This window comes from Staurois parvus, unplaced genomic scaffold (genome assembly GCF_062004578.1).
Source record: "Staurois parvus isolate SC_StPar_1 unplaced genomic scaffold, SC_StPar_1.0 ptg000152l, whole genome shotgun sequence".
Classification (NCBI taxonomy): domain Eukaryota; kingdom Metazoa; phylum Chordata; class Amphibia; order Anura; family Ranidae; genus Staurois; species Staurois parvus.
In genome coordinates this window covers 2000828-2022926 of record NW_028317948.1, presented here as the reverse complement: position 1 = coordinate 2022926, position 22099 = coordinate 2000828, and the positions used below count along the sequence as shown (strand labels likewise).

The window sequence follows — 22099 nt, the reverse complement described above, 5'->3', positions numbered from 1 at the left end:
AAATACCAGTTTCCTTGCTGCCATGACTTTGTGGCTTCAACGCTTTCTGAGTCACAGACCTGGAAAAATACACAAAAATACAATGAATGTATTGAAAAGCTTGTGAGAGCCATTTTCAGGAGTTCAGGAATGCTGCTCATATACATCTCATGACAGCTGTTCATTAAAAAAAAGTATTAATTTGACCCATGGGAGTCACCTCAACAGTGTGTACACACACAATAATAAAGAGACAAACACACAATGAAATAAAGTGTTGGAAACCATATTTGTCATTTGAAGGATTTTTCCCATTTATACATATTTTTTCTGCAAATATCTCAATATAGTCAGGTGACAATCAAATTGTATTTACAGAATGCAATGTCATGAAAAATTAAACAGGTGCAAGGGATGATGGATAAAAAGTAAAAAGAAAAAAAAGAAAAAAAAAAAGTCTCCCATGAAATAATTTAAGAATGTCCATTTGACTGATAATAAATTAGTCATAACAAGTAACACACATTACAGAACAAAGGTATTTACATCATCTTGACCTAGTAATGACATCTCCTGTAGCATACTTTTGTTTCAGTCTATAGCTGTGCTTGGAGTTATCGCTGGTAAAAATGCAGCTATATGTAGCAGATAAGCTCAGTAAATAGAAGATGGAAAAACACCAATAAAAAAAAAATGTGTGGGATTTGTACACACTTACATGTAAATATGGTACCTACCATAACCCTTTGTATGCTGCACAACAGTGACTACATTGTGAACTGCAATCAAGGTACTTTTTTGGCAACTGCATACTAGTTTTGGCGCTTCCCACTGGACACTTGTATGGCAGACGTAGAGTAACATCCTACCAGTTTTTTTCTTATTAAAGTGTATGCACAGGCAATTTTTTTTTTTTTTAAATAAAGTGGGGAAGCGTTAGACCCTCTGCCAAGTTATTGCGGTTGGTGCTCCACTTGGAAGTTCCATCCATTCACCCCCTTGTCCTGGTTTCACTGGTTTGAAAGTTTTGTTTGGCTTTACAGACATGGCTGTAATGACAGTTTAGATAAGCTAAGAATATTTCAGGTGCACAACAACAAAAGGGCAAAGCTGCCGATTGCAAACCTCTAGGTCTGACTCAGTAGGGGGCGTTCTTGACCTCTGCAGAGAGATCTTGCTTCCATACAGACAGCAAGGATCCTTCTGCGGCTGTTGGCAGAGGATGGCCTTTTTGATTCTTTATCTAAAGGAAAAAAAAAACCTGTAAAAACCCAAATACATCTATGTGTTGTGGGAATGTGGGTGTTACCGCCATGCACGTTACATGTGCCATGCAAAAAAACATGCATTGCAGTGCATAGTGCTTTGCGTTGAATATTGTGGCACATCTGATTTTTTGGATGATTTGGTGTGTTGGCAGTCCATTGATTTCAATGGGCTGCCTAATTGCAGGTGCATTAATGCACTGCAAATGTAGATGGGCCCTAGGAATGTTGATTTTAATATTCCTGGAATGTGTTTAGCCGATTTAAACACAAATTTCTGTTGGACTTAAAAAGGTGTCATCCTGATCCTGGTTTCACTACTTCGTAAATCCCTGACCTGGAAAACATATGAGGACCAAACTGGCTTCATGCTTTTTCTAGGAAAGCAAATCACTTATTAGTGAAGCCAAAGCTGGAATAATATTCCTGGTGGCTGCACCTTTAGAAACAAGTGTGCAATGTCAGATTTTATATTGTTGCCCTAACTTGCTACCTTTAAAAAGGTACTTTTTTTTCCTCTCAAACAAAAACACATAAATTGATGTAGCTCTATAGTGTAGGCACCTTGAAGGCCCTTCACATAGCTGTAGCAGCTTTACAAAGGAATACAAGGCCATTCTTATGAACGCTGTAGAGCTTGGTGTCAAGTCTTGCCCCCTCAAGTTTCTATTGGCCCATTACTATAATGGGCTACCTCACTGGCCAACTGTAATGCTCAGCAGACAGGAAGAGGCAGGCAAGCTTTGGCATCATATTATGAAGGAGGTATATACTGCAGGCACTCAGCACTCCAAAACTGTGAGCCAATGTCCACAGTCTGAATGAAAATAGGTTTCCAGGAGGGTGGTGGTGGGTGTACAAATCCAATACAACTCACCTGCAGCTCCTTGGGTGGGACCTGGGAGGGGTCTACTCATGGATGCCTGAAAAGAACACCAAGGTCCCTTTCACACGGGGCAGACTCGTCAGTGGATTCACTTGCTCAGTGGGAAATCTGTCCGCTGATCCCGGCTGAGCAATCAGATGACAGGTCTGTGTCCGCTCCGGTGCTGCAGAGCAGACACAGACATAGCCTGCTGTCCTCTATGGGTGGTCAGATAGAAACGGACTGTCCGTTTCCATCAGACTGCCATCCCATGAAATCCAACCAATGGAAGGGGAATGAATCCCCATCTGTCTCTTTTTGGCGGATTGAATGTCGGCGGGTGTAAATGGACACATCCATTTACACCCGCCACTCCATAGAGAATAGAGGTTCCAATCGGTCCGCCTGAAAAACGGGCAGGTGGACCCGATCGGAATGTCTGTGTGAAAGGGGCGAAAGGCAGGGCGCTGGGGTTAGCAGGATCAAAGTGACAATACTTTAATAAACACAGCTCACTTTCAGTTTGAAAACCTGAAATACAGTATAGATGGCAACCAGGAAAGTACAGCAGGGTCGATCAAACTGCAGCGTAAGCAAACACCAGGAGACTTCCAAAGGAGGGAAGACAGCAGCATCTATGGTCACAAACAAAAGCCACGGACAGGCAGGAAGAACATCAGAGATGGGTGGGGCGCAACACATTTCAGGGGCACACCCCTTTACTCCAGCAGGACAAGCTGGTGCTGGCTTATGCTGCTGTTTGATCAGCCCTGCACTGGATACTGGCATGTTGTACTTTCCTGGTTGCCGTCTATGCTGAATGTCAAGTTTTTAAACTGAAAGTGTGCTGTGTTTAATAAAGTGTCGTTGCTTTGATTCCCCCTAACACCCTGCCTTTGTGTTCCTTTCCAAGCTTTAGCATTAGGAAGTGCTGGAGCTTTGCCAGCCAGAATGATCTGGAAATCAGCACTTCCAGTTGGGAGAACATAGCTGGAGCAATTTTTCTTTGTTCTAGGGACTCAACTGTGCAAAGGGGCTTTCATTGCTGGTCTCTTGAAAGTGCCTGTCTGGCCTGCAACAAATTGAAACAAAAAGCCAGAATTTCTCAAATCTATGCTAGTTTCAGGTAAGTGACTTAGAATGCATTACAGCCAGGTAGTTAGGCTTCTTAGAAACAGTCTCTGTATTTAAACCATGACATATTGCCTTTAAAGTGTATGTTCATCTTCAGCAAGATTTTCCCAAACTTCCCCAATGCAATTCCATATCTTCTGAATTGTAAATACCAGCTCTCCCTCCTGTTTTAAATGGTGCATATCCCTTCCATTACACATGCTGCTGTCGGTGGCCTCACCACAAATTCCAGTGGGCCCCTTGATCCCACTCCATCCTGCCATTTGAAAGATGGGCTGGGTATTACAATTGTGCGTTCCCTAGCGGCTGCTCTGGGCCATTCAAACTGCGCACATGCACACTGCACTGTCCCCTTCTCCAGCTGAGCTTAGTAGATTCCACTGTGGGCCATTCAAACTGTGCACATGCACACTGCACTGCCCCGTTCCCACTGAGCCACTCAAACTGCACATGTGCGAAGCGCGCTTTCTCTCCTTCTCTAGTTGAGCTCTGAGCTGTGGGGAGGCCCCCCCCAAAAGCTGCATGTGTATTTGGAGGACCTGCACCATTTAAATAAGGAGTGCTGGTATGTACTAATCAGAGAATATGTGATTTTTGGAAAATCTTGCTGAAGGTGAACTTGCACTTTCAAGATTAAAATCACCACTTTTACTGACATACTTTGTTGAACTGATCAAACAGGCATTTCAAGCATGAGGGAAAAACCCATGTTCTACAAGAAGCAAATCACACACACACCAGCAAAATGCTGTACTCAAATTTGTTGCACTGTTTGTGAATGTGCACAATGTCAGGCCAGCATAACTATATCAGAAAATCCCTTTACAAATTCTGAATGCAAGAAACTCAGAAATTAGGCATGCACATGTTCACATGAGTCAACAAATACCTGAACAAAACAAAAAAATACCGCAGAGATTTACCCATTGCTAGCGCATAGTGTGGTCACTGCAGTATAAGTGTGTACAAACTCCCACTTCTTAAAATCATGATTATCCATTTGAAAGCCAAGGAAGTTCCAGTGCTTTGTTACCCACCTCTGGTGCCTATCCAGACTAGTACAAATTGCTGTCATTTTCCTTTTTATGATATGTTATGACGCAAAAAACTTTGTTTAACTGAAAAACGTAAAATGAGAAATGTCTGATTTTATACATATTTGAAAGAAAAGAAAAAGAGACAAAATCTGAGGGCTGCTACGAAGTATGAGGTAAACTGAAGACTCTTCACTATGTAGTCTTCAAGAAAATGGCTTTAGTTAACTACAGTTCCAGTTGGCGCACCACAGTGATTTTGCTAGCGAAGCTTTTAGCATTCTTTTCCCAGAACTGCCTATATTTACACTGTATACTGCGTCAGCAAAAATATATATTTATATAAACATAAATGAAGAGACCACACCTCCCCCCCTTCCAGAATATTAGTGTTTTCTTCTAATTCCCAACAGAGTTCCAGTATTCCAGTACCTGTGTGCTTCTAAAAGGAATTCAACATTCCCTTTTTGTATTTTCAAAGCACCGTTCAAACTATTTTTCTCAAATAATACCCGCCCCTATTTTAGTACCAGGAAATATGAGGGCCGATGTGCTGCAAATCCATCTACAGCTGGACAGTTGAACCCAAAAGCACATGAAACTTGCCAGAGCAAAGCCATTTTATAAAACCAAGCTTTCAGCCATAGGAAGTCTCAGGGGTTGAACAGACTTTGAGCTGTATGCTCCGTAGCGTTGGGGACTCTGGCTACCAAGTCTCTGTGTTGTTAATCCTCAAATGAATCCTCGCTCAAGTGGGGCCAGCCCCACTTGGTTTTGAAATACTTCTAGGTCATAGACAAAGTTCATAAATACTCTTGGTTTACTCTTCATTTCCTATTCTTGCAGACGATGAAAACAGGAGTTGGGTACAGTAATAAAGGTCAGTTTTGCTTGTCAGTGTAAAGCGTTCTTCACGAGTCCACGTCACAGTGCAGACCTGGCGGCATAAATATGCTCAGGAGATCAGTCTATGATATTTGTATTTGGTTGTGGAAAGAAAGGCTCTCCATTTGATCCAAAGTGCATAGTGAGAACAAGTTAATGTCTATCATCTTCTCAGTTCTCTTGTCCCTTTTCAGGTGTTCTCCTGAGAAGGCAATGTCCTTGGAGGTTTCAAAGAACCCCTTCCCCACCTCCCCTCCCAACAAATATATAATGTTCATTGCAATAAAAAGTCTTGTGGATCCCCCTGTACATCAGCCAGGTAAACATACTTTGCCTGCAAATAATAGTCCCACTATAGTAAAGAAAATGGATAAGACAAAAAGTACATAAGAGGACCCAACTACGGTGTTGTTGGGAAGTTTGTAAGGTTGTCCACCAACTTCATTGATGTAAAATCCTATGGGGAATATTAATGCTGCCATACAGAAAAGGATCACTGCGGAGGGAAGAAAAAGAATTGGTTAAAAAGATAATAGAAAAAACCTTCTGCGCTGCTATAGGTATACATAGGACTATTGAAAAAAGCTGCAAACACCTAGACCTAGCCACCAATCGGTATCTTTTTAACCAAAACAAATAAAATGGTGTTGCGCTAATATCAATAGTACTACAATACAATACAATAATTTGAAGAGTGAGGAGACAGGAAAAATAACCAAAAAAAAAAAAAGAGGTTTATACTTATCACCTCTGTTTTGGGGTTATTTTTTCTGTCTCCCCACTCATCAAATTATTGTGTCCTTAGTACTATTGATATTAGCGCAACACCATTTTATTTGTTTTGGTTAAAAATATACCGATTGTTTTAAATTTCAGCTGTACTAAAACATCCTACATTTTTACAAGTCATTTAAAATGCACCTATGCCAGCCTCTGGACATTAAAGTGTTTACATTTCTTAAAGGCATTGAACACTTTTAAATGTTTTTTGTTCTTTTAATTAGTTTTTAGTGTAGTTAAATTCCCTGTTGTAGTTTCTTCACATGAAATGTCAGTTCTTAGAGGACAGGGAGAGGTCATGCATTAACTATAATTGTGCCTGTGTCCAAACATATATGGACCTAACTGTATATTTGGAGACAGGCACAATTTTAGTTTTTTCAGGTATTTACCAAAACATATTCAAGCTATAGTTATATAATGGATATGGGCTGAAAGTGCACACTCTCAGGTTTAATTTGAGGGTATGTACATCCAAATTGGAGGAAGGTTTTAGGAATTACAGCTCTTAAGAGCAGCCATTCCCCCTTTTTCAAGGGACCAAAAATAATTGGACAAATAAATCAAAAGCAGTTTCATGGTGAGGTGTGGGCTACTCCATTATTTCTTCATCAATTAAGCAGGTAAAAGGTCTGGAGCTGATTCTAAGTGTGGAATTTGCATTTTGAATCTATTGCTGTGAACCTACATCATGCATTCAAAGGAGCGGTCCATGCAAGTGAAACAGGCCATTGTAAGGCTTCAAAGATGAAACAAATCCATCAGAGAGATAGCAGCAACATTAGGAGTGGCCAAATCAATTTAGTACTTTCTGAGGAAAGAAGAACGCACTGGTGAGCTAAGCAACATAAAAAGCCTAAACGTCTAAAGCAGACAACAGTGGTGGATGATTGCAGGATCCTCTCTGTGGTAAAGAAAAACCTATTCACAACATCCAGACAAGTGAAAGACACTCTCCAGGAGGTGGGCGTATCATTGTCAAAGTCTACAATCATGAGAAGACTTCACGAGAGCAAATACAGAGGGTTAACCACAAGGTGCAAACCATTCATAAGCCTGAGGAAAAGAAAAGCCAGATTAGAATTTACTAAAAAAAATCTAAAAAAAAACCAGACCAGTTCTGGAAAAGCATTCTTTGGACGTATGAAACTAAGATTAATATGTACCGGAATGATGGGAAGAAAAAAGTGTGGAGAAGGCTTGGAACAGTTCATGATCCAAAGCACACAACAACATCATCATCTGTAAAACATGGTGAAGGCAGTGTGATGACATAGGTATGCATGGTTTCCAGTGGTGCTGGGTCATTGGTGTTTATTGATGATGTGACAGAAGACAGAAGCAGCCGGATGAATTCTGCAGTGTTTAGAGATATACTGTCATCCCAGATTCAGCCAAATGCAGCAAAGTTGATTGCACGGCGCTTCACAGCACAGATGGACAATAATCCAAAACACACTGCAAAAGCAACCCAGGAGCTTTTGAAGGAAAAGAAGAAGTGCAATATTCTGCAATGGACGAGTCAATCACCTGATCTCAACCCAATTGAGCATGCATTTAATTTGCTGAAGGCAAAACCAAAAGGCAAAAAGACCCACAAACAAAGACCAACTGAAGACAGCTGCAGTTAGAGCCTGGCAAAGCATCAGAAAGGAGAAAACCCAGTCTTCGGTAATGTCCATGGGTTCCAGACTTCAGGCAGTCATTGCCAGTAAAGGATTCTCAACAAAATATTAAAAATGAACATTTTATTTATGATTATATTCAATTGTCCAATTACTTTTGGTCCCTTGAAAAAGGGGGGATGGCTACTCTTAAGAGCTGTAATTCCTAAATCCTTCCTTCAATTTGGATGTACATACCCTCATATTAAAACTCACAGTGTGCACTTTCAGCCCATATCCATTATATAACTATAGCTTGAATATGTTTTGGTAACTACCTGAAAAAAACTAAAATTGTGTCTGTGTCCAAATATATATGGGCCTAACTGTACATGCAAATAAGAGAGCACACCTGCATAGAGCAGTCTGCACCCCTCATTACATAAGAAGGCTGACACACAGGCTTTCATATTACAATTTAGATACAGGATAATAGGAAAAGAGATACAATTTTAGTGCTCAAGATGCAAAATGTGAAGATAAATTTAGCCACTAGATACAGAGGTAAACAAGGATTTATTTCCAAGTGCTTTTACTGCTCATCTAGAATAAGAAACAGCCTGGAAACAGATTTAATTTCATCTAAAGCTGATACAGCTCACCAGCAGATACATTTTCCATTTACTTTGTTTCCTACAGCCCCCATGTAGGTGGGAATTAAAGGGAAACCAGTAACACTCTTTAAGTTCAAAGTAATTTTTTTTAAATTAGGAGTATGCTCTGGAGAAATATACATAGAATATTAATGAGCTGTGACAACAAGCATCTTGGCTTTTACAGTAAATTAGTTTCACCCCTGAAAGCAGCTGCGCTGGAGTAAGATCTACTTGCTAGACTGGAAGGAGAACAGGCAGGAATTGTGTCCTGCTTCACTCAAATGTCGAAATACACTGGGAGTTGCTCTTTAATTTTTCCCCAGAATGTGAACTCTAATAGAATTAATGTGAAAAACGACTCTAGGTAAGACATCAGTATATATAGCGGGAATCGTTAACGGGACACTTACTGCCAGTAAACGCAATCCATCGGGCATATTTTGTAGCTTCTCTCCTCCAATGGGATGCAACTAGCAAACCACAAGTAACAGTCAATGATATGATTCCCATTATGATGAAAAACAGCGTTGTAACCCACTCCGGTGGGAGCCGGGGAGGAATACAGATCCTGTCACGTCCATGTATGGTCTGACATTGCCTGACAAGGCCAACCGTGAGAGCACCTGTGAAGCAAGAAAGAATGCATTAATACTGTGAGCAATGTTTTTCAGTGTATATACTATATAAAATACCTTTCCGGCAAATGATCCATCATAATTTGTCAACATTACCATTGTAAATTATTTAGGGTTTCACTCATTGTTTCTCTAAAACAAAACCTAATTTTTGCCCATTTTAGATAGAAAAGGGAATGAGTAAAATAGTCTGTTTTCTTTTTTTTTTTTTTTTGCTATCTGTGACCCGTTCAAAAGTGTTCCCATTGCCCCGTGTCCTGTAGATACAACAGGGAATGAGAGCACACATCTCCAAAGCGAAGTAAACTGCTTCTGACAGTCCTCCCTGGTACAGACGCCCCCACATTTTCCCTCACTTGCAGTCCAAGTGATATTGGTCACCAGGACAAAGACAGAGTGACTTCCCCTAGCAAAGATAATGACTGCAATAAAAACCTAACAGGGGTTCCAATTCTTATTGTAATTTTATTGGTCCTTAAATCTTTTTCTCAGCTACAGCACTAATTGTACTATTAGTAGGCCAGCTGAGATCTGCTCAAAAAGGACTCATGCATCAAACAGGTTCTTGCACGTCACAAGCCTCTTGCATCTTCATTCCATTGACAAACAAAGCTCAGGATTTCCATTGACAAACAAAGCTCGGGTGCTAGAGCAGATTTTATATATGAATTTAGTTAATACTTGAAAGGGGCACTCTTGGCAAATGTGAGGTGCATTTTCAGAGTTGTCAGGCTGCACTGATATAATTAAATATAAGATTGTTACAGATACCAAAGTAAGCGTACACCTTCCTGAAGCCCATAGATGGGTAACCATAAGAGGAGGTTAAAAGAATTCTAGACCTTAGGATTATAGAGGGGTCCGAAAGTGAGTAGTGTAGCCCCATAGTAATGATTCCCAAGCCAGATCATTCAATAATATTCTGTAACAACTTTCAAAGTTTGGCATTTATCCCACATTAAGGCTTGGTTCACATATGTGCAGGTGGTGCCGCTGCGGATCCGCTCAAAAATCCATGCAGCCGCACCATTCGCACAGAGCAATGCGGACCCCCCGATGCCATTAGTTATAATGGAACGCTGCCCGCACTTGAAAACGCAGCCATACTGGGAACCGAGAAGTGCAGGGAGTTCTTCCCTGCGTGTCATGGGGCATGGGAATCCATTCAAATGAATGGGCTCTTGTGTCCGCGCAAAACGCGTCCCGCACGGCCGCATATATGTGAACCAGGGCTAAGTGTGGATGAATTGAGAGACTACTATCTGAAAAAAATAACCACCCATGATGTCATCATGAGCTGTTGGAACTTTGACACTTTAGGCACTTCAATACCGGGCACTTTTACCCCCTTCCTGCCCAGGCCAATTTTCAGGTTTCAGCGCTCTCACACTTTGAATGACAATTGCGCAGTCATGCAACACTGTACCCAAACTAAAATTTTATCATTTTAGTCACAAAACTTTCTTTCGGCGGTATTTAATCACCACTGGGGTTTTTTATTTTTTGCTAAATTAACACAACAAGAGTGAACATTTTGAAAAAAACACACGTTTCTTTGTTTCTGTTATAAGTTTACAAATAAATTGTTCTTCATAAATTTAGGCCAAGATGTATTCTACTACATTTCTTTTGTGTAAATAACCCAAATCAGTGTTTATTATTTAGTCTGTAGGAAAGATATAGAGTTCACAAACTATGGGAAATATCTGAAAATGAATCAATCCTAAAGTACTGACAGCTAATCTAATTTCTTGAGGCCCAAAAATGCCAGAACAGTACAGATATCCCCCAAATGACCCCTTTTTGCAAAGTAGACAGTCCGACGTATTTCATAAGAGGCATGGCGAGTTTTTTGAAGTCATAATTTTTTAGAAAATGATGAAATAAAAAAAAATTTCATAATTTGTTTTTTACATACTGTCACCAGTGCAGTACAGTGTCAGCATATAACTGGTGTGGTGGTGATCAAGGACAATGACTGGTGACCGTACGAAAAAAAAAAAAAATTGATTAAATTTTTTTCTCTTTAAGATTATTTTTTTTCATATTACACAATGACTAAAGCAGTATAATGTTACCATAGTAACATTGTACTACTTTGGGAAAGTGATTAGTATTTTTTTTTTTTTTTACACAATTTGATTGCTTATAGCAAAAAATGTCTTTGCTATAAGCATTTAACTGAATGAAATCAGTTAATTCAGGTTTTTTTGTTGTGATTAGCCACAGATAAGCACAACACAGATGGACTGTGACTGGCCCAGCCTGTGCATGTGATCACTGTATTCATTTACAGCTAGACACACTTGTATACAATGGATAACATGAAAGGAAGCCATCCATTGTATACAACTGTCCTGTGACCTGTTGTGATTGGTCACAGCAGGTCACATGGTACTGGCAACGGGGCCGGTACACAGATCTGTCATCGGCCGTGTCCGAGGTACACAGCCAGTGACAGATCTCGCCACAGCACGGCCCTGCGGGCACAAGCAAACCGCGATCCAGGAAGGACGTCATATGACGCCCTACCGGAGGGACGAGAGGTTTGCCCGGCCGTCATATTACTATAAGCCGGGCGGCAAGTAGTTAAAGTCATTTTTACCCCTTAGGGGTTGTCTTTTTAGGAGTCTTTGACTACTCTTAAAAGAATGATAGATGATGCACTTAGGCCTCATCAGAATTTCACCATTACATATCTAGACAATGTAATGATTTTTTTATCAGCAAAATGACAGATATCCGCCAGAGTGTAGGCTTTATAAATGCCATTCAGTAAGTAGGCTTTGTAGTGAGCCCAAACAAATTCCTCATAAACCTGAAGCAAATGTTACTTTGGGTTCTTTTGTTTGAACAGACAACCATTTGAACATCTTGCAGGTTTTTATTGCTGTCTGTGACCCCACTTGGGACATTAATACTCTTCCTTTTTTTATAGTGTTCATTGTCGCTCCAGAGGTCGAGGCAGATTAATTTTTTGGAGATCTTAACTTTTCCTCTAAGGGTCCATTCAGACTTTAAATTGTGTTTAACACGTGTGCTAACCCATGCATTATTGTGTGTTAAGGCACCCCATTCATTGGGATAGCAATGCCCCTTAACACACTTGACACATTCATGGTTTCCAACAACCACTCAGATTCTTCCCTTGATTCTGCCGACTGAAGAATCAGCTCTTCTGAATCTGCAGACATTTAATAGTGGAGCACTTACCTGTCCATGCATCCAGCGGTGTCCTCACCCATAGCAGATTCTTCAATCAGCTGGCAGGTGCTGGTGCCACCTTCTTGACTAAGGGAAACCGGCATTGAAGCCTTGAGGCTTCACCACTGATTTCATACTGTGCATGTGCAAAGTGTGCTGTGCTTTGTAAATGGGCCACAGTCCCCTGGGACCTCAGAAGTGTCCCAGACGGCTGCACGGGGTGCCGAACCTGTCAAAACCAGGTACTTGCTCCCCCTCCCCTCCAAAAGGTGCCAAATGTGGCAGCGAAGGGGGGGAGAAGGCAGAAAAGCAGAGCTTCCATTTTTGGGTGGAACTCTGCTTTAAACACACTTGTACCTTTCCCTTTGCTTATAGGATCACTTAAAACAGAAGTAAACCCTCTCAATCAACATTAGCCATTTTTAATCCTTATGCTGCTAACATTAGTAAACTGACAGAAAGGTTTATTACTTGTTTTAAACATATTTGTTTTGTATTTCTTCAGTTGTTTCTTGGTTCCTGGCCAAGGCCAAAATGATTTCATACATTCCAGGAATCTTCAGGGCCATTTTGTTTTCTTTCATCTAGAGGAGGGGCTTTCTCAGCTAAGCACACCTTCCTGCCTGCCTGAGCTAAGGGCAAATGGATTTCATGAAGTAAATGCTACATGAATTATCTGCCCTTCCTCAAGACGGCCATGGCTAGAGATGCAAAAAATGCTTTTCAAAGTGATCTCTCAACAAAATAAAGCATGGAGACATGGATGGGTGAGTGTGATTTGAAAATTACAAATTAACTAAATAGTGTTTACAGTTTTTGGAGCTCAGATACAGTTAAAGTGTTACTAAATCAATGACCCTGCATTCACTATATCCAATCTTCCAAAGTACACAGAACGTGAAAAGCCAATTATTTTACTAAATATAAATTGCTAAATACTAGTGATGCACTGAATTGAAAATTCTGGTGCTGAAACCGATACCAAAAATTCAGAATGCACGTGGCCAAAAACCAAAACTGAAATGTCTGCGTATGTGGGGGTGGAGAGGCTCAAATTTGTTTTTTACTTTAATCTGTATTTTTATTTATTTTATTAACTTATGATTTTATTGCTGTCGCATAGGGGACCAATAGTCCCCTATGTAATAGCATATGAGTGACAGGTCCACTTTATACGAGGTGGGTTAGTGTGTGCAAGGAGGGGGGCAGGAGAGGAGCAGTGTTTATAGTGAGGGAGAAGTGTATACACTCAGGCTCCCTCACTGGCTGCCCCTATATGTCACTGATGGTTTTTAAATGTAATTACCATCTTTTTTTCCCCTGCACTATAGCTCCAAGAAGGAGTTGTCATTCTCCCCGCCACTAAAGGAAACTAAGAGGCGGGGTCACTGGGTAATGTCACTGGGTGACCCCATCCCTCTATTTCCTTCTGTGGCAGGAAGAATGAAAATGCAATTACCAGCTTTTTCCCCCCTTCATTATAGCTCCAAGAAAAAGCTCTTACCGTCCCGACTGTCCTATGAGGCTAAATAACCCCTGACCCTCTGTCTGGACAGCGCTGATTGGCCCAGTGCCGATCACATGCACCTCACATCCCCCTCCCCCCCAAAAGAAACCCCCCTAAAAAAAAACTAGCAATACACTCCAAACAGAGCATGTGCAGACTTGTCACTGTTGCTCGAACTATGGCAGATGGATTAGGGACAACAAAAGAAGGGGCGGATCAGAGAAGACAGGATCAAACAGCCTTTTTACACAAGGCACAAGATTAACCCCTTAGGTTCCACAGTGATAACAAGCATGCTTCCTGCATATAAAGACTGATTTTACTATTGTGGGTTTTAAAGTGTTACTAAACCCAGGACCCTGCATTCACTATATCTGGTCTCCCACAGTACACACAACATGGAAATGCAATTATTTTAGTAAATATAATCTGCTAAATATCTTTTCTCATCAGAAGTCTTGTGGCTTCAGCAGAGCACTGGTTAAAGCTTGTAGAGGCGTTTCCTTTCTACTCTAAGAGGATGTGAAACCCCTGACCCTCTGTCTGGACCTCTGGCCCATAGGTGAGCACAGACAAACACGTGAAAGGGATCAGGAACAGCACTGCAGCAAGGAGGGTGTTGTCCACATGATAAAGCAGTGACTTCCATCCTTCAGGCCATGGACTACCAGTGGCTGCTGGTCATAGACATATATCACAGCCAACACAACAAACACTTTACTCCTGCGCTAGGAAAGGACTCAGTAGACCCAATAGGAATGTTCTGGAATATGCACTGCTTGCTGCCCTCAACAGACCGGGGTGGTCCGAATAAACTGGATACAAATGGAGAAACAGAAAAAGGGCGCACCGACCTAGTGCATTATCCTTTAAAATAATTTATTAAAGAAACAAAAATAGGTATCATACTCACAATGGCCATAATAACACAGGCATGTCAAACTAAACAAGATGTATGATCCAAACAACATCTGAGTCCATACAATGGAACCCTGGATGACCAACTGGCTAACGCGTTGCGAGGACACAACCTCTTCCTCAGAGCCAACCAATATATCACAGCCAGGCTGGTCAGTAGCTCTGAGGAAAGGGACTCGTCCTCGAAACGCGTCAGTCATTTGCCTGCACTGACCGTTGGAACACCTTGCTTGCCGTTGTGGCCATCTTCTTAATGCAAAAGCATTTTATACATGCTTCGTCTGTGAGTATGTTTTTGTCTTTTATACCTTTGAATAAACCTTGGATAATGCACTAGATGTGTGCGCCACCCGTTTATTCTTTTTCTTTACAAAAACCTATTTTATTTTTAGAATATTCATGTATTCTAGCTACTAAAAAAAAAAAAATTACGCAAGTAGGTGTGTAAATTATGCCAGTAAGCTCCTCTTCAAATGCAGACTTGGGACATTTTTATGCCTCTGAATGTTGCTCAAATACAAATCTAAAAACACCATAATGTGCATGGTCACATTGGCTGAAAACGGAGCTGCGTTCAGAGACCAAAAAAAAAGAAAAACAAGAAGAAAAATGACCCTGAAGAGCCTTTTTTGGCCGTGTGCACAAGGTTTATCCCTCATAAGTGCCATAAGTAAATAATATCAATATTAAAATACATGAAACTTTTACATTGCTGAATGCCTGTATGTTTATTACCAAAGGAGTCTTGGCAGAGCATCAAAAGCCATTAAAGGACTCTGAGAGAGGCTAATAGGTTATCTGCTTGAATGCACAGATGTTTGCCAGTATGTTGCTATTTCATGGATCAGGAAGAAGCAAGTCAAGGCTTGCCCAAATGTGATTAGTGCGATTCTCTTCAGTGAGACTAATGAATAAAGCTTTTCATTGTCCTCTCACAGACAACACTGACACAAAGTCCCCAGGTCAGTTAAAAGAACATTGCTTTTATACTGTTCAGTGATTTCAGACATAAATTGGTTATCTCATAGCAACTGATAAAAAAGCCAGAATATATACATTAAAAAAAAAACTATTTTAACCACTTGCCCTCCGGAGGATTTACCCCCCTTCCTGACCACGCCATTTTTTGCGATACGGCACTGCATTGCTTTAACTGACAATTGCGCGGTCATGCAACGCTGTACTTAGATTAAATTTGTCATTTTTTTCCACCACAAATAGAGCTTTCCCCTCATTGGTACTCGATTGCCTGTGCGTTTTTTTTTTTTTTGCACTATAAACAAAAAAAGACCTACAATTTTTTAAAAAAAACTATTTTTGACCTTTGCTGTAAAACATATCCAATAAAAAATTTTTTTACAAATCTAATTTCTTCAAATTTAGGCCAAAATGTTTTCTGCTACGTCTTTGCTAAAAAAAAAAAAAATCCCAACACGTGTAAATCAATTGGTTTACGTGAAAGTTATAGCATTTATAAATGGCGGTATATATACTGGAATTTTTGTTTTCTTTATACTAGTAATGGCGGTGATCAGCAACCTGTGGCGGGACTGCGTCTGGCAATCGGATAATAGGTGGGAGTTAACTGCCAATGACATCCCCAGTGACACTGTACTAATGACACTGGGAAGAACTGACATGGTGTTACCGACATCCCCAGTGACACTAATACAGTGCTCAGTACTAATAAAAAGCACTGACACTGCATTAATGACACTAGGCAGGAAGGGATTAACATTTAGGGCGATTAAAGGGTTAACTGTGTGTGTTTTATTGGAGAGACATGCTGTGCAGAGATACAAAACAGCATGTCCATGCTGACAGGAGAGACTTCTGTGTAAACAACGCAGGTCTCTCTCCTGTCAGCAGGTCTCTCTCCTGTCAGCATGGACATGCTGTTTTGTATCAGCTTTAGGCACTGCTGTGTCACATTTTACAGAGTCTGCCTTTTGACCTACAGAGGTGCTGAGAGGAGGGGTTTCAGGAGGTGGAGTCAGTACAGGAATCACTGATTGCAAGATACCATGGGATATGTAGTCCTCTGCTGTTTATTTTCAGTTTCTAAGAAGCTGCAAAACATGCAGGGAATGCAGTAGGTTGTAGAAAGAGATGGCCAGCAGACATGCCGCACTAGCATGAAAGGAGACTGTTCAAATAAGACATACAGAGAGCAGCATGGCTCCGCCCCCCAATCCGACCTCACTGGCTGTGATTGACAATGCTCCTGCTGCTCAGTCTCAGCAAATGATGAGGGAGAGACCCGGGAGAGCCAAGGCTCTGGTGCACAGTGCTGGATCATGATCAGAGTCCAGTAAGTATTGGGGAAGGTAGAGGTGAAGTTGCACACTGAAGATTGTTTATCTTCATGTATAAAATGCATGAAGGTAAAAAGCCTTCAGCCTTTACAACCGCTTTAAATACTTTGTAAAACTCTGTCTTGTAAATCAATACATGCTGAATGTGCTCATAGACAGTAATCATGAATTACTGGTTGTTCGACCAGGGAAGTGTAAGTCAGAGAATTACTTACCTTATTCCTCATTCCCAGACTTGTTTCCTAGACATGACCCAGGAAACCATATCTTGCTTCAAGCTGTATAGGGATGTCTTCGCCAACATCATTACGTAAAATGCAAGATCAGTTGCCACCATTGGTTCTGCATTGTATGCAATGGCATTGAGGACCTGCTCAAATTCAGGGGTTGGAACAACAGCGAGGAAGATTGGTGGCTGTCGTGTCAGTGATGAATAAAGTAAATATTTCTCTGCACTGCACCCCCTTATCTAAACAAGCAGTAAATGAATTAAAATTTTGGGAAAAGGTATGAGGGGTACCTAATTAAATTTTTTTCTATTGTGGACTGAAGCTTGGCTTTAAGGCAGTGGAAAAGGGTAGGGAGGTGCATTGCAAACATCTTTGAAGTCAGCTAATTGGAGGAACATCTTTAGGTTAGTTTTCAGGGTAGTCTCCACATTGGGGATCTATTCCCTCAACTGTCCATTTGACCACTGTCTCATGACTTCCCCATTCTACTTAAAAAGTGTTATTTTTGCCATTTGTGTCCTTTTTTCTACTGTCACTGGGACCAGAAGCATGCAGAAATAAAAAACTTACAGATTCTAACTCCAACTTATTCCAAAAAAAATAATAACAATTTGTTTAGTATTCCACTTCATCTGTATTAGTGCATAAGAGCTGTGAACGTATTACTATTCCAACCAATAGCATTAGTAAAAGGTTTTCAGATTTATAGCTCTTTGTCAGCACGGTCAACTAGCAAAGCATTTTTATAGCACTTTAGACTGATCAAGATAGCCTGCTAACCACAGATTGGCAGATCGATGGGGCATGGCATGCCATCAATCATGGGGCTCCCTGAGTGGACTGGATTGTTAATGAAACTTCTACTTCCGTAATTTAATTTTGGTAGTGACCTAACTTGATCACCAAGTACTTAGAAAGAACCTTTCATGAAAAAGAAAGGTCTACTTTTTTGACAGTGCCCTATTCCCCAAAGTCAAATTGGCCGCAAAGGCAATTTAAAAATAAAGCCACTGTTTAAGAAAAAAACCCAAAAAAACGCACACACATCTTGCCCCGACCTCTGATGCTACCGTGAGGATACAGGTGATGTCACAGTGCCTCATGGGATACCTAGGCACTTGAAATCCCATAGGAATATGCCCCTGCAATGGGTTGGAGTGTATTCTTGTGGAAATTTGCCCGGAGACAGTGTAAGCTAAGCCATATTCTTTTACTTTGCATAGAAGGCTTGCGTTAAAGTATACCTAAAGCACAAACTTTTATTTTAGTTTTGGATGGAGTTGAGAATGATTAGAACTCCAGTCAGGTTTTTAATGCTCTCTGTGTCCTTTTTAGGGAGATACACTTGATTTGTCCTAGTGATGGAGAAACCAAAATTTTGAGTTGCCACCAACAGGAAAAATCTAACAGTAGGGACACCTTCTCCGGAGACAATAGGGGATTTCCCTCACTTTGGAAAGATTTTTTCTCACTTCCTTTTGTGTCTACACAACAGGCACTGAAGGGAAATCTCCCCAATAGGGCATAGATGGGAAAAAAAAGTTTTATTCAAAATGGAAAGCAAACTTTCAGCTTTATGTATACTTTATTTACTTTCTTTGCACCAGTAAATATAGCAGACATTGAAACAATCACACTTTTACCTGCCCTTGAAGCATGATAAAGGATATTCCTATTACTGTCATACACATGTGCACACATAGGGCCAATTTCTGTAGTAATCAGTTGGTCTAATATTTTTTTTGGACTAACGAAGGGCAAATGCCATGCAGGTTACACCCATGATAGAAATAAAATCTATGTCCCAAAACTGTCTACAACATAAACCCCACATTTAGGCCAGCTCACACCTGTGTGTTTTTTTAATACATTTTGCAGGAACGCAGTGCATGCCATTTATCATGATTTGCTATGGATTACGTTCACATCTATGTGTTTTTTAAAGGGGCATTTTTTGGAAAGGGTCAGGGACTTCTTTTCCCACAGCAGTTTTTAGTCCAACAGACTTCAATGGAACCGCATATAAAATGCAAGTGCTACGTTTTGTGTGTGTTTTTGATGCGGTTTGCATTTTTAATCCCAGTAATAAATTGGCCAAAAGAGAAAAAACCCCGCAAACCGTGTCAAAAACGCATGTGCACAAATACAAAAAGCACTGCAGAAATGGAAGAAACGCAAACTACATAGGTGTGAGCCTAGCCTTAGATGAGCATATTCCTTAAATAAAAGCCAAGTCCTCAATTGAACTTTGGAGTCTACCAGTATTTGAAACATGCCAATTTTTGGCTTGCAGACAAGAAACAAATGCCACACCATATGAAGAATGTTTAGATATCCTCAAAATGCCTGGTTCCTCAGATCTCCACTCGACAAGGTAAACAAATAGTGAGTGACAGGTATGTTTTACTCCCATGCATGTAAAGGTGCAGGCATGAAAACAGTTTGACCCCACCATTTGTGGTCAAACTTCAAAACCATGCAATGCCTGAGGGGGGAGAGTAGATTGGCTTAGCTACATTTTTCCTAGCTGATAGTCATTGGCTCCTACCCCACAGCAGACTCTAAAGAGTTCAGTTGCCCAACCTGCAGCCCTTTGGCATTTGGACCTTACAGGTGGTAATCTGTGTTTCCCTATTGCTGCAATAATTTCCAGAAGTCTCATGTAATATGTCTCCTGAAGCATGAGTTCAGTCTCCGACAACTCCTATAGCATGTTCACGGTCCTGAGTCTCCTGCAGCATGTACGTAGTTTCTGACCATTTCATATCTTGTCTGCAGTCTCTGACCATCTCTTGTATCAGGTCCACAATCTTGGACCATCTTTTGAATCATGTCCACAGTTTCTGACCATCTCCTGTACTTTATCAGCACTCTCCGACCATCTCTTGTATCATCTCCACAGTCTCCGACCATCTCTTGTATCATCTCCACAGTCTCCAACCATCTCTTGTATCATGAATAATGAGCATTGGTATAACCGACACTTGCCTTCCCGAATAGTAGTCTTTATTGAGTAAAATGTGCACATAAACTGGCTTACGCGTTTAGACAATAAGCCTTATTCATAGCCTGTGTCATTGCATATAGCTATAATGAAGGCTTGATGCCGAAACGCGTAAGCCATTTTATATGCACATTTTACTCGATCAATAAAGTTTACTATTCAGGAAGATGAGTGCCGGCTATACCAATCCTCACTATTCAGTTGTATCTGTGCTGGGAAGACACAGCCAGAGCACAGACATTCCACCTCCATGGAGATTATCTCTGGGCATAGAACCTACTTGTTCACATCTCTTGTATCATCTCCACAGTTTCTGAGCATCTATTACATTATGTCCACAGTCTATGACTATATCCTGTTGTGTGTCTGCTGTCTCTTACATTGAAAATTGACAAATTGTTATGTTCAGCCCTTTTACGAAGTTGGGAGGCCAAACGTTGGGCCCTCTTACCAAAAAAATTGACCATCAATGTGTTAGATATGCTCTGCTTTAATTATTTTGCTTTATAGATGATTTGTATTGAAAAAGTCAGCAGAGTAAAGCTATCTCAATGGCATAGATGCAAATGAATAGTTTAATGCCCTTCTAATCTGCAGTAGAAAATGTTGGAACTACATAACTGGGAAAAATATAAATATGCAAAATTCACACATAACAGTTGTTACGTAAACATACTAACTTTATTAGAACCTTCAGCAATTCATTCTGCACTTCTCTCTGGAAGCATGTGGCCTAATTGTATTAGGAGCACCAAATGTTTCTTATAGTAATCGATATACAGCTATTTTGAGACTGGCTCGATTTTCTGTAACAATGGGAAAACAAGATAGACATTCTAACAGCCACAAAGTATCATTGGAATTTTGTATTGTAGGGTATTTCTGCTAGATATTAACAATAAAAAGGGATAAAAGGGCAACTGTGCTTTTAGTGCAAGTATTCCGTCTCCGCCAACTGCCCCAGTACTCTTCAGCATTGAACGTTAATACCAAACACATAGTTATTCAGAGCGCAACCCGCCTGGCACCACTCAGACTCCAGATCAACCTTGGAATTCATAAAGAGGTTCATAGATACTCATTAGAAAACTGTCTTGTGGTAGTATGATAAATGATGCAACTGTAATAAATTCATGAACGCATTTGTAAGGTGTATTTGAATGTGTCACAACGCTTTCTGCCACTGCAAAATGGCAGAGTTTTACAGACGGAGAGGATATCTGGAGAAATATCAGTTCCAGAGGAAAATTTTGTTGCAGCACGGTCTCAAAAATGAGATGCAATAATTTCCCATACTGCACAATCAAACATTTACTCCAACATGGAAGAGGTCTTATTTACAGTGAAGGAAATAAGTATTTGATCCCTTGCTGATTTTGAATGTTTGCCCACTCACAAAGAAATGATCAGTCCAAAAATCGAATGGTAGGAGTATTGTAACACTGAGAGACAGAATAGCAACAAAAAATTCAAAAGAAATTAATGTCTAACAATTTATGTACTGATTTGCATGTTCATGAGGGAAATAAGTATTTGATCCCCTTCAAAACACATGACTTAGTACTTGGTGGCAAATCCCTTGTTGGCAATCATAGAAGTCAGATGTAGTTGGCCACCAGGTTTGCACACATCTCAGGAGGGATTTTGACCCACTCCTCTTGGCAGATCCTCTCCAAGTCATTAAGGTTTGGTGGCTCACGTTTGGCAACTCGAACTTTCAGCTCCCTCCACAGATTTTCAATCAGATTAAGGTCTGGAGACTGGCTAGGCCACTCCAGGACCTTAATGTGCTTCTTCTTGAGCCACTCCTTTGTTGCCTTGCCCATGTGTTTTGGGTCATTGTCATGCTGGAACACCCATCCATGACCCATTTTCAATGCCCTGGCTGAGGGAAGAAGGTTCTCATCCAAGATTTGACAGTACATTGCCCCTTCCATCACCCCTTTGATGCAGTGCAGTTGTCCTGTCCCCTTAGCAGAAAAACGCCCCCAAAGCAGAATGTTTCCACCACCATGTTTGACAGTTGGAATAGTGTTCTTGGGAGTCATAGGCAGCATTCCTATTCCTCCAAACACAGCGAGTTG

The 22099-nt window shown here is 40.7% G+C and overlaps 1 protein-coding gene across 1 annotated transcript in view; it reads right to left on the bottom strand.

Annotated features, from left to right (window-relative positions):
* Positions 1-268: 268 nt before the first annotated feature.
* The window catches only part of MOSMO (modulator of smoothened), a 98109-nt gene continuing 76278 nt past the window's right edge, over positions 269-22099 (bottom strand). Inside the window, exons 2-3 of the mRNA XM_089674792.1 lie at positions 8613-8825; positions 269-5658 (exon numbers count right to left, since the gene is read on the bottom strand). Coding sequence (XP_089530918.1) covers positions 5474-5658; positions 8613-8825 — 398 coding nt within the window. The 3' untranslated portion in view covers positions 269-5473. The remainder of the gene's footprint in view (positions 5659-8612; positions 8826-22099) is intronic.